Source organism: Rutilus rutilus, assembly GCF_951802725.1.
Source record: "Rutilus rutilus genome assembly, chromosome: 4".
In the NCBI taxonomy this organism is placed as follows: Eukaryota; Metazoa; Chordata; class Actinopteri; order Cypriniformes; family Leuciscidae; genus Rutilus; species Rutilus rutilus.
The window spans coordinates 39,441,914-39,455,771 of record NC_140212.1 but is presented as its reverse complement, the minus strand read 5'-3'; the positions used below and the strand labels follow the sequence as shown (position 1 = coordinate 39,455,771).

Genomic DNA, 13,858 nt, shown 5'->3' with positions numbered 1-13,858 from the left:
CACAATTTTGTGGAAGTGACGTCATCAACGTCTTCTGTCAACCCAAAGCTATCTAGAACTAACCTTATGCTTGTTTGCTGAATTTTTTAAAAAGCCCTGGAAGACAACCAAGCTGCTCCAAAGTCAACGAGGGATAGCACTAGCAATGTATAACTACATATTGGTGAAAAGAAGACGTGTTGTTACTGATAATGTTTTATTTAGGCTGTAATGTTACTGGCCCTGACCTCTACTGTTTTGCTGGAATAGCACTCACTGAGATGGATGTAAATTTCTCGCGAACAACATCAGGTTACTCCAAACTTCTCCGACTGAGTTTATGAACTTATTTAGTGCTAGAAATAAGGTCCAGGTTCAAAAAAACGTTTCCTTTCCCTTTAATTTCCATTTTTCATTTACGTCAAATATGGCAGTTGTTAGAAAAATTCCTTGAGCCACGTATAAAAAACTCCTTTCGGTGGGAATAAATCATAAAAAGCAATATTGATGCCAATATTTTAGAGTCCAAAACTAGATCAGTATGCCTCTAATGCCGCTTTTCCACTGCAACACGGTACAGCACGGTATGGCACGGTACAGCACCACACGCTTTGGACAACCAGGACGGTTTTTGTTTCCATACAGAAGGTAGTGTCGTTACGACCTGGAAGTGGGTGTAGTTGGCGTGGCGACACTGCTGTGACATCGTTTTTATTAGACGGCATATGTACTGTCACACCGTGGTCAGTAAAGTTAACACAACAATGGAGGCATTAGAGGCGTTACTGCTGCTGTTGTTTGCTCTGTGGCTTGTAGTCAGCAAAAACGCCAAAAGACAGAGCCAGGAACATTTAGAAGAGGCGAGGCTGTTGTGTTGTGTGTTCTGTTGTGTTTTACACATATGGCGCGCTTGCTAAAAATCACGCTCGATCTGCTGCCCCCCTGTTTACACCAGACACGTATTTCTCCGCGACGGTCGGCAAGCGCTTCTGATCAGCTGTTGTCCTTGTAGAACATGTGCTGGGGATCATACAACTCCCTGTACTTCTCCACTTCTAAGATTAATTTTACACCGCTCATCTGGACTTGTCATCAACTCCTCTGCCTCTCTCTCACTTCCTTGTTTGTGTGTTTAACCCCACCCCCCCAGTGGAAAATGGGCATAACAAACACCTCTAACTGCTTTTTTCAGTGTATTCTATTGTAAAAGTTTAAATGTATGCTTTTAACTGAATATAGAGCACCAAAACCTCTGCTGGCTTCCAGTGAGGAGGAAACGGACATTGAGGGAGATGTCTTGCCACCTACTCCTCCCGAGGCGTTTGTGTCTAAGAAAATGTGTGGTGCAGGTGAAGCCCGGACAAAAAACAGGGTTAGTGATTAAGTGTGTGAAGTGATTAAGTGAAACAAGACCTTCAATAGGTATATTGGCCTACAAAAGGAGAAGTGAAAATGTCCCTCCTTCAATGAGAAATGTAGATATACTAGGCTATATGGTCAGGATTTAATTTATTTTTAATTTAATTGATGCACTGACCCATCCATTGACTTTCGAGTGATTGCCCGCATATCGCCTAGCCAGTGGTTCTTAAAACTTTTTTGTCAGAGAATAGCTTATCCATTCACAAATTAAGGTGAATCTGCAGCATTCTGTCACAGAGGGGAAATATCACATGCTGAAAACGTCGCCTACGATAAGATAAATTGTCTCTTTGCATTCGATTGTTTGTAGTGTTTCGTTCTGTTTCGTTCATTCAGTAGGCTATATTGTAAGACATTAATATTTTAAGACACCTTATTCAAATCTTCATTTTCTCTTGCTCTTTTCTCAACAATATACATGGGAGAGCATCTCGCGACCCATCGGAAACGTCTTGCAACCCCCTTGGGGGTCGCAATCCCTAGGATAAGAACCATTGGCCTAGGCTACGTTTTGTCGCCCAATGATAAAGATCCTTAGCTCTGGTAAAAGGCAAGCTCGATTTCAGTAGCCTAATCTTCCAATGAAAGCCGATAGTTATTGAAATGTGAATCTGCAGACTTGTATGATTTAATTAAAGCAACCTACACGATGGCTAAATTGCTGCAATTTGTATTTTGACAATGTAGCCTATATTTCTGCAGAATCATAAAGCTCCTTAACTTCTAGCGCTGCAACAGCCTTTGGTGACATGTAAAAAAGTAGGCTAGTCTAAGTATCCTAAGCTGAGACGGAACAATGTTCTGCAGCACAGAAGTCAGCATCAATCCTATCTTAGATTAGATTAGACTATCTAGATTTAGCCAATCTAGCCGCAAACCCTGCAAATCACCATTAACCACTGACATTGCGCTACAAGACCCCGGTCTTTGACCTATGATGTGTTGGTCTAGTTATTTAATGGTAGTGTTGTGTTTTTAATTTGCTGCAGTGTTACCGGTATTTCTTCCTCTTAGGATATTGAAATGGTGTTAATGCTGTACTTCTGCTTTCATATTGTGCAGAGGAGAAGCCGCAGCCCTCATGTGTCCCAGAGGGGAAGCCGCAGCCCTCATGTGTCCCAGAGGGGAGACCGCAGCCCTCGTGTGTCCCAGAGAAGAAGCCGCAGCCCTCGTGTGTCCCAGAGGGGAAGCCGCAGCCCTTGTGTGTCCCAGAGAGGACTCAGCAGCCCTCATGTGTCCCAGAGGGGAAGCCGCAGCCCTCGTGTGTCCCAGAGAAGAAGCCGCAGCCCTCGTGTGTCCCAGAGAAGTCGTCGCAGCCCTCGTGTGTCCCAGAAGGGGACTCAGCAGCCCTCATGTGTCCCAGAGGGGAAGCCGCAGCCCTTGTGTGTCCCAGAGGGGACTCAGCAGCCCTCACGTGTCCAGGTGGCGGAGCAGGTCCCAGGGATCCCGCAGCCCCAACGTTTCTGGGAGGGTGAGCGAGTTCACAACGCCTGATGTTACAATGCATTATGAGCTTGTAGATCTGCCATTTCAGTATTTGTATTAGTTTTTTTGTTTTCGTTTAGAGGTATTGAAATGTTCCTTAAAGTCAAAGTTTCTGCTTCCAAATTGTATAGGTAACCAGGGTCAGGCCAGCAAGACAGAGTCTGACCCCGAGAAACCCCTGTGGGTCCCCCACAAGTGACCTCAGCATGAGCCTACTTGGCGGCAGCCCCACCCCGTCTCCTGGCCACAGAGCAGCCCAGTTACTGCGTGGCCAAAGTTTAGCCCCCCAAAACATTGATGGAGCAATGTTCATCACACTAGTGACATTGCTAGAAGAAGGACACACTGAAGCTGCATGGGCAGATGCTAAACACACTGCTCAAAAAAGATTCCATGCCAGTCATGGCGATACCGGATGGTGCTGTTTTCCCCATGGCCAACGTTGAGGACGTTATCGCCATGAATGAGAAGCTCTCAGACCCTGAATTCATGTCTGCAGTGGTAAGTTTTTGGGGGCCAGATCCTGTTGTTTTCCTGTGTTTTCTTTTTCTTTCTTCTGACAAAATCCTTCCCATGCATAATGAATCACTAAACTTTGCAGAGTTCAAGTCCCATGCCAGGTTGCTTCAAATCAACCATGTCTGCTACAACTTAACATTTTTCACCTACATGTAGTCCCAATACGGAAGAGACTTAAGTATACTTGAACATCAGTTCACTGCTGCATTGACTAATCTTAATTTCAAATCTGATGGTAATTGTCTTCAGCCAAACAGTCCTTAGCTAAATAGACAAGTTATTAAGACCCTTATACTTGTATAGCTACAGTCGGAAAAATTGGATACGCCTCAACAGCCTTGCTCCCGCCCCCGCCACGTGCACCATATTGGGGAAAACAATGCTGATTTGCCCATTGACTCCCGTGTTATAATAGGCATTTTTCCGAACGCAGGATTGAGGACCCACGGTGATATTTTCACTCAGCAACCCACCCCCTCAATAACCGGATAACCCCAACAACAATATTGTCGTCGCTGACTGGTAATCCTCCGATTTCCACCAATTTGACTGGTGTAAAAGAAGTGTGGTAGGCACTAGGTAGGGATCACAAACAATATAGTCGTACAAGACTTCAACATTACATGACTACTGATTGAAATCGCCATAGCGTTTGGCGGGGTGCACAATTTTGACCTAATTGCAGTTTTTCTGACAAATATTGCGATGCGATTTTCGATTTTTATATTCAATACTTTTAAGTGCATAAAACTAAAATTATGAATGAAATATTATATCATTACTTACAAAACACAGTCTTGTACAACTTGACACACATGAGAACAATATACAATAACCTAAAAAATATTTATGTGGCCAGCACCCTCTTCTGGTTTTTGTCTGCTGTTGAACCTGAAAAATCTCTAATATAAACTACGTAGTGATTGAGGTAATGAGATTGTTGGTTCCACCTGTTATTTTTGCTCCGCGTGTTTGTCATATAGGCTATTCATGGTCGATTATCCAGAGTTTAAGAATCTTAATCGAATCGTCACGTGTCGTATCAAGATCTTTATCGACTTTTTGGCACACCCCTACTGGAAAGTGCCAAAATAACTTCCAGTCAAAAATATTGAGGGTGGACTTCTACACAAAATTATGCTTGATGGAAAATGTCTTCATTTCCCCATGGACATAATCATGGTCATTCTGTAGTAGATCACCCCCTTGAGGCAGTTTGGCTGTGAAGCTCTATGCTGAAAAGGGAAGACTGGCATTGTGAATATGGCCTATAGACTACGGTCTATAGGCCATATTCACAATGCCAATCTTGTAGGTTTTAGGGAACTGGTATTTTATGCTATCAAGCACATAATTGGTTTAACACTTTATTATTATTATTATTATTATTATTATTATTGACATGCCAAAAATAAGGATGCCAGGTTTAAAGCGGGGTGTTTGGCTATGTAATGGGGACAGAGAATATTTTATGATATTTACTGACTTAATATGGTGTTTTCTGATCCTGTGACTTTAAATGTACTGTGCTCTATTACTGTATACTCTTAAGGTTGCCATGGTTGCAGACATAGGGGGTTCCTCACTTGAAGATGCCACCAGGAGGATGAAGTTCCTGATGGTGCCAGAACTGCAACGGCAGTACAACGTGACCGGACGGATGGGCAAGCTGTGCTTCAAAGATCTGCGTCTTTTTGAAGTTTTCTATGGTAAATTCAGTTTTTTAATTGCTCAATGAAACTTGTCTTTGGCCTTTCTTTTATTTATCCAAAGTTAAATGATACAGTAGTTTGTCAAAACACAATTTAGTTGGAGATTATCAACATTTTAACATAACATTAAGGACAATTTCAGCCTTATAACCACTGGTCTGTTCCACATGCAACTCTCTAACCACTCGCCCAATCGATCTCAAATTTGGTAGGTTTCGTTCTACTGGCATGAGTGTAGTGCCCATTTTCGTGTCTTGTCAAAATATACCAAATTTATGACTTGAATTATTACATTAATTTGCCTTAATGGCCGAAAAATCAACTTCAAGAATTGTTCTCTCCGCAGAATCAGGATTCTTCTCTGCAAAATCCACACTTTAACAGTTAGTCTTATCTTTGAAGTATACTACAACTTTTCTCCAATACACTGTGTTTAAAAAATTCAAAAATGTGTAAGTGAACTGAACTAATCCAGTGATACTTTAATTGTTTCTAAGGGGGGCCCGTCAACACTTTAGCAACATTGTGTAGGCCTATACTGTGTGCAGGTCTCCTACCTAAATCACTGGCGAATAAAATGTAGGCCTATAGACCCATTTTGGACCTACGTCATTGTGACGTTCCGATGGCATTTAGTAACGGAAGTAAGAGCCCCTCCATAGACTCTCGATAAGATTAGTTTAAGACTAAGGCAGTCAAAATCAAAAATGTTAACTTTTTAAAACAACATTCATGGTCTTGGAGAGATAAGATAAGAAAAACTTTATTGTCTGTCACAAGTGACAGAAATTTGTCTTCAACAGGCTCAACAATATATAGATTTGAAAAAAAGAGAAAACAAATACACTCACTATAATAGCCACACAGTGGTACACAGTAACAAACAACAATAACCAGACAACAACAACAATGAACACAGGTCGGAGTTAAGGTGCTGGTTTCAGAATATTCAACTTAGTGATGGCCGTGGGAATGAAGGACTTCTTATAAACATTTTTACGGGCTAGTGGGACCTTGTAACGGCGACCTGATGGCAGTAACTGAAAGGATTGGTGAAGAGGGTGGGTGGGGTCTTGTGTGATGGTGGTGGCTTTCCTAAGTACTGAGTGAGTGTAAATATCTGATAGGGGGGTTTAGGGGGAGCCAATTATTTTGCCAGCCTGTGTTATTATTCGTGTGAGGTTTGTTTTGTATTTAGTGGTGAGTGCATTGTACCAAGAAGAGATGTTAAATGTGAGAGTGGATTCTATCAATGATGTGTAGACTGTGGTTAAAATGTCCTTGCTGACATTAAAAGTCCTGAGCTTTCTCGGGTGGAGGCGCTGCTGGGCCTTCTTGTACACATATTCTGTGTGTTCGGAGAAAGAGAGGGATCCGTCTATTTCTGTTCCGAGGTATCTAAAAGATTTGACCTGTTCTACAGGTTGGCCATAAATGCTGATTGACTGGAAAAGCTGTGTTTGTGTCGTGGCAAGTGTTCCTCTGCTACCACAACACAGTTCCTTGGTCTTTCCAATGTTGAGCTCGAGGAAACTTGCCTTAAAAGTCCTGGCCAGATTGCTAACTGCCTGATGGTAGTCAGACAGCGCATTGGCACCTGTCAGATGGGCTACTAAGGCCATGTCGTCTGCATATTTAAAGAGTCATTCCTTCAATGCTGCAAGAGATGGACAGAGAAGAGAATGGGAGATAAAACACAACCTTGTGGGAGTCCTGAGTTTAAAAACAGATTACTGGATTTAAAACCATTTACTAAAACCTGCTATTCTGTAAAAAAACCTTAATCCATAAAATCAGTGCTGGATGGACCTGAAGCTCCACCAGACGGTGCAATAGTGTGTCTGTGTGTACAGTATTAAAAGCAGAGGAAAAGTCCATAAATAAAATCCTGGTGTGAGGGTGCACTGAATCCAGCTGCCTGGTCACCCTGTCCAAAAGAGTACTGAAGGGTAAGAGTACTCACAATCACAGGTCTACTAAAATCTGCGTTCTTGTGAAGTTTCACAAACCTGAAGTTGTCACCAAATATGAATGTCAAGCAGAATATTTTAAAATATTTCATTTTCAACTGCTACCTATTATGCCTGAACACAGTGGGATTGCATTTAGCCTACACAACAGTGGAATTCTCACATTTGAAACAGTTTCCCTGTATTTGAAATAGCCTAGTCAAGTGTAGGAATGTAAATGCAATTAAGTAACGAGCATTCTATCTTGCGCCGCAGCGGTTTAGCATTTCTTGTGACACATCCGATGAAAAAATGGCTGCAACACGTCCTTTTCTCCCTCGTTGTCATGGTGAATCGCTGTATCCGAGCTCCATTGATGATAGCTTTCCTTAGGCTGCGGACACAAGAACAACCTAGGGTTTTTGTTTGCAGGGTAAATCAGCTCAGAGATCGGGGTTGGTTTTACAATTTGTTAAACCTTCTACTTGGAATGGGGCCCAGGACTTTTGACTGATTATGTGTAAGGTTTATATAGGTAGTATGTTATTCATTCTGTTTTATTGTTGTGATTCTACAGCAAGGGAATAATAGAATTTAATCAGAACATCAAACGATTTATAACACACCATTTACATATTTTGGGCTCCTGTGAGTTTTACTTGCACACAGACATCAAGAATCAGCATATGAATCTCAACAATGGTGACATGCTTCAATGGTGCAATGCATTCTGGGAGCCATGGATAAGTTTCGTATGATGCACTCAGAATGCATTGCACCATGAAGCATGTCACCATTGTTGAGATTCATATGCTGATTCTTGATGTCTGTGTGCGAGTAAAACTCACAGGAGCCCAAAATATGTAAATGGTGTGTTATAAATCGTTTGATGTTCTGAGTAAATTCTATAATTCTCTTGCTGTAGAATCACAACAATAAAACAGAATTAATATAAGTCACTTTTGATCAATGTAATGCATTCTTGCTGAATAAAAGTAATGTCTCTTTTTTAATCTGATCACAAATGTATGAATGGTATCATTATTTCCACAAAAAATGTTATGCAGCCAAACAGTTTTCAATAATGATATTAATCATAAATGTTTCTTGAGCATCAAATCATCATATTAGAATGATTTCTGAAGGATCATGTGACACTGAAGACTAGAGTAATTGTCACCGCTAGGGCCGAGGACAACCACCACTCCGGGGGAGCTACACCAAGGAACACCAACGAGGCGAGACAACGACGTGAGTTAAAAAGATTGATTTCTTTATTGAGTATAAAACACTTTAAGGCAATGTCACTGACACAAGACTTCTCGTTGGGGCCGCTTCAATCCGCACCCGGTTGGACAGATATCTCACTCCTCGAACGGATGCAGTCCGTCCGAACAAGGTGAACGCTTGGACCTCTCTTTGCTCTAGAGTCTAGAACATCCCTAAGGGACCAGAATGTATCAGTCTGCAGGTGAATAGCTCAGTTTCTTCGTCCTCCAGGACACAGCGATTGGGGACCAGGACACAGCAATTCTCACGGAAGGACACTCGGGACAGTGGGAATACCTTCGCCGTCCTCGCGTTTCCCAGCACTGGACCACTGTCTCCTAATCGTCACTCACGCTTTGATCGCGATTGCCTTGTTGTGCATCCTCAAGCCGCTACTTTTAAATCCCCTATTGGAGACACACGCTCCAATGGCTGCTTGATTAATCCGCTGCAGCTGCCGCTTGTCAACACGGTCAGCCATGACATGCCGCCGGAACCGGCCTGGTGCCACGCCGGAAGTCTCTCCCCAGGGAAATTCGTTCCGCTTTCGTAGTTCCCTCTTTTTTCACCCGGTGACATAATGATGCTGAAAATTACAGGAATAAATTACACTTTGTGTATATTCACATAGAAAACAGCTGATTTAAACTGTAATAATATTTTCACAATATTACTGTTTGTACTTTATTTTTGATAAAATAAATGCAGCCTTGGTGAGCAGAAGAGAGTTTCAAAAACACTAAAACTTTTTCAAACGTTTCACAGACTGTATGTTTCTATGAGCAACTTTTATCATTTTGACTAAATTGATATCTCCTTCAACGTGTGTAACCTTTGTTGCTAACTTTCTGACAGTCATCTCCCTTTCAATATCCATTCATTTGTCTGGCCATAGATCTGGGTCATCGACCAGAATGTAGATTACTATAGTAATTATAGTAGTAATATAGTATATTACTTATTTACTGAAGAACTTGGGCATACATGTGTGCTTCTGTAACAAATGTTACAACAGAAATAAACTTATCAATGTATACATGAATATATTCCACAAACATAAACATCCATTTAAATAATTAAAGAGTATTCAGTCTACATATTTATATCCACCAATACTGCCGCCTCAGCGCTGATGACGTCACAGTAATAGAGCACTCTGGTTGGCCGGGATCATTCGGGATCTAAACACAACCAGGCCTATGTTGTTCCAAACCCGTAAGACTTTTATTCATCTTCAGAACACAAATGAAGATCTTTTTGATGAAATCTGAGATTTCTGAAATATCTTAATTTGTGTTGTGAAGACGAGCGAAAGTCTCACGGGTTCGGGACGACATGAGGGCGAGTATTTAATGACAGAACTTTCATTTTGGGTGAACCAACCCTTTAACTTTTGGGAACTTGCAAATCATAAAAGTGTGTTTTATAGTTTGAGTTTTCCGATATGTCAATGTTAAACGCTTCATCTGTAAATTAACTCTCTACTTGCTACAGGTGGGAATTTCAGTGTTGTGATTGACAGCGCTCTTGATAAATGTCCACAGGCCGACTCTCATCACTTAATTCAGAATATAAACCATTCCTGGAGAGACTTGATGTGACTGATGTCTGGAGATGGACGGGGTTTATTTGTTGTTGATATCTGAGGTAAAGCTGTGGTAAAGTATGCAAACATCACGTGAGCTTCACTACGGGACGCAGAAAGTGTCTTCAGACTTCACGTCTCTGTTTTCAGCGACTCTCGCTGATTGGTCACATCAGCCGATGTCCAACACACCTAACATGACACATTCACAAGAGGAGCACATGGCAAGAACACATGAGGGAAAAGGGAATCACATGACAGGAACCTTGACTATAGGTAAATTACAAAATTAAACACATGAAATGTTGAAAGTGAAAACAGAACCCAAACCAGCGTGGCTTTTTTTCCCTTCTATTATCTACAGTCTTCTGCAATGCCCTCCAAATCTCGTGAAGCCTGACAGTGCACTTGGAGAACCAAATAAGAGACACAGAGACCAGATTGCTGCTCAGTTGTTTCTCAGTTTAATACAGTTGGACAGAGGATACATGCGTCAATACATGAGTTAGCCTGTTTTCTGCTTGCGTCAAAGTTGCAGGCAGGAAAACCACAGACAGGAAGTGTAGACAGCGCACAGATTGCAAACTCAAACAGGGTGACAGAGAGCCGAAACATATTTTACACTGGCACAAATATCACATCACGGTAAGTCTTCAGGAATTAATCTTCAGGATTATAATGATATCGAGCTCTAGGGATTCTGCTTTTAGTTTAGATTCATTTACTGACTCTTTACAATCTGAAATATAGAGATGTGGAAAGTAAACATGTAAATGTTCAACACTTCCGCTCTTCTGTAGGCCAGGTGTTGATTCACAGACGATCAGCTTTAGTGAGAAGATCGATTATGACAAACAGATGTATTTTTCAGTGGCGTGCACAGGAGGGGGGCCGTGCTCAAGCCCCTGCCTCTTTTGTCTCTTAATGTATTGTGCCCCTCTCTGATAATTGTAAATAATAACTAGAAAAATGCATTTCCGGAGGAACTGCAAAGTGTGCTTCATCGGGTGCAGTGCACTAACGTTAGCAGGTAGTGGATAGATGCGAGATGCGAGAAAAAATGCGAGAATGCGAGAAAAAAGATGTAAAACTCTTTTATTTTTGAATTTATTTCCTCAATCAGCGCTGGACCGGCATTTTCTGTCTTCTGCTGAGCCCTGGCCGTAGACAGATCATATGTTTTACCCTGTCAATGCAGTGGTCTGCGTTGCGCTGATCTTATTCACACTATTGAGTGTAGGTGCAGCATTCTAACATTGAGTCATAATGAGCTGTTTGTGAAGAAATTATCCGCTTCCAAATTATGTCATTTTAATCACGAAATTGAAACATTAAAAAACAATTTGCTCTTTATGGTGTGCGAGTGATAGAGCGCGGCAGCAACAAACCATCAGCTTGCAGCGTAACAACATTGAATGCTCGGCCGAACAGCTGATCATAGCTGTACAGGGCACCTTATTATTTTCCATCTCCATAAATATATCTAGTAGTAAAGCTAATGCAAGGGCTAGAAATCTATTAATCTTTTACTGATACTTCCTTAGCTGTGTCTGAAACCGCTCACTCGTTCACTAATCCCTACATAGTGAATGGCAGTTGAGTGCACTACATCAGCAAAGAATTCGGACGCGCCGGAGAGCTCAGACAATTTGTCATAAACATTACCTACCCATCTTTAATATTTCCTTTTTTTGGCTGTATGAATTGTATGTAACAATTGTATGTATGTATTTTTCACGTTTATTGCGTTATTTGAATAAAAAAAAAAGATAATAAAAACACTTGCTTGTCATATTTATTTACTTTTTACATTTATATGTGAAAATTAAAGAGAACAAAACACTACACAACACATTTGTTTATTCAAATATAGATATAACGGTATAGATAAATAAATAACCATCAAAGAAAGTCAACGACGGAGTCGCGCAGATTATCATATAACAAATATATATAGGACTACATTCATATTTTATTTTTTATATATTTACAATTATATTGCACTATTTTACAACTACCTAAAATAAAATCACTTTACCTCACAAACTAGCTAAGCTGGCTGCATTCACTGAGGTAAATTATAATCATCAAAAATAGTATATGTAATATTCACAACAATAACCGTTAAAAATACAGTATTTGTATAACAATGGCGAAATGAATACTTACACACATACGTAAACTCCTCCATCGTTAGTTATGACCGTTCTGACTGGTGATGACGTGATGCGCGAAATGACAGTTGGGTAATCATCGCTCTCCACTTCCTGTGAAGTGATGTATCGATGTTCCCTTATTCCCTATGCCGTGTGCAGTGTCCTTCGAACTAAACATGTTCGCTCCCTTCGGATTAGAATCTAACTTAAGATGGCGGAAAACCCTGTGAAGTCCACTTCGCAGTCCACTTATGGTCAAATGGAACGCACCTGTTGATTGTTTGAGCATGTGACTGCGCGTTTCTCCTTGTTTTCTTTTGTTATGCGCAGCATATTTCCCATGCGCACAAACACAGCCACAGACAATTAATTGTTTGTTCGGTTAGCGAAGAAGAGCATGATGTATCTTGTATAAAGTTTTTTTTTTTGTTATTAACTGCTTTGAGAACTGGAAATGCACAATTCATGCATACAATTCTGTATATATTAATATACAGATGATGATTAAATTAGACCAATGCAAAAAACGAAATTCATGCCTGCATTTATTAAGACAAACCTAGTAAAAACGAATGCAGTATATACACTGACTTGGCAGCTCTGTGAAATGTAATACAACAGTGCCACCTACTGTCTAAATGCATTAACATTAAAAGTGTGAGGTGAAACTCTTGCATAGACATAGGTAAATGGGTTTGTCTATTAGCCTGAAATAAAAAAAGAATAAAAAAAAATCAGATCTTGTGCTTCCTCACATTGGAGTCCCGAGTTCATGTATAAAGTTTGGTTTCGATACGTGACAGAGTTCCTGAGATATGGACGACTTCCTGTTTGGCGACTACGCCGCTGATTTCGTTTGGCTGTGACGGGCAAACGCTTCCGAAAATCAAAAATCCTTCTAGTAACTTTTGTGAGGCTTGGTCCAAGGATCATGTACGTCCAGTTTCGTGAAGTTCGGACTAAATTTGTGACCTGTGAAAATTTAGTTTCGCTTTCTGTTCAATCCAGTGTGGCGGACAAACGACATGGACTCGTGATGTTTTAAAGTTGGAACGGTGTCTCTGTCTCAAAGGGCCTAGGCGCAGGAGCTGGCCAAAATTTTTCTCCCGGGAATAATAATAATAAGAAGAAGAAGAAAGCTTAAGAAGAACAGTAAGTGTGCTGCTTTCAGCAAGCACACTTAATAATAAGAAAACTTAAGAAGAACTATAAGTGTGCTGCTTTCAGCAAGCACACTTAATAATAATAATAATAATAATAATAATAAGAAAACTTAAGAAGAACTATAAGTGTGCTGCTTTCAGCAAGCACACTTAATAATAATAATAAGAAAACTTAAGAAGAACTATAAGTGTGCTGCTTTCAGCAAGCACACTTAATAATAATTATTATAAATATTATAATAGATAACAATACACTTACAGTGAGGAAAATAAGTATTTGAACACCCTGCTATTTTGCAAGTTCTCCCACTTGGAAATCATGGAGGGGTCTGAAATTGTCATCGTAGGTGCATGTCATTGTCCACTGTGAGAGACATAATCTAAAAATAAAAAAAATCCAGAAATCACAATATATGATTTTTAAACTATTTATTTGTATGATACAGCTGCAAATAAGTATTTGAACACCTGTCTATCAGCTAGAATTCTGACCCTCAAAGACCTGTTAGTCTGACTTTAAAATGTCCACCTCCACTCCATTTATTATCCTAAATTAGATGCACCTGTTTGAGGTCGTTAGCTGCATAAAGACACCTGTCCACCCCATACAATCAGTAAG

At 40.5% G+C, this 13,858-nt stretch overlaps 1 protein-coding gene across 1 annotated transcript in view; it reads right to left on the bottom strand.

Annotated features, from left to right (window-relative positions):
• Nucleotides 1-8,835: 8,835 nt before the first annotated feature.
• LOC311289078 (uncharacterized protein) overlaps nt 8,836-13,858 on the bottom strand; it is a gene marked incomplete at its 5' end in the record, with an annotated part of 127,663 nt that continues 122,640 nt past the window's right edge. The window contains one exon of the mRNA XM_084406837.1: nt 8,836-8,921. Coding sequence (XP_084262963.1) covers nt 8,901-8,921 — 21 coding nt within the window. The 3' untranslated portion in view covers nt 8,836-8,900. The remainder of the gene's footprint in view (nt 8,922-13,858) is intronic.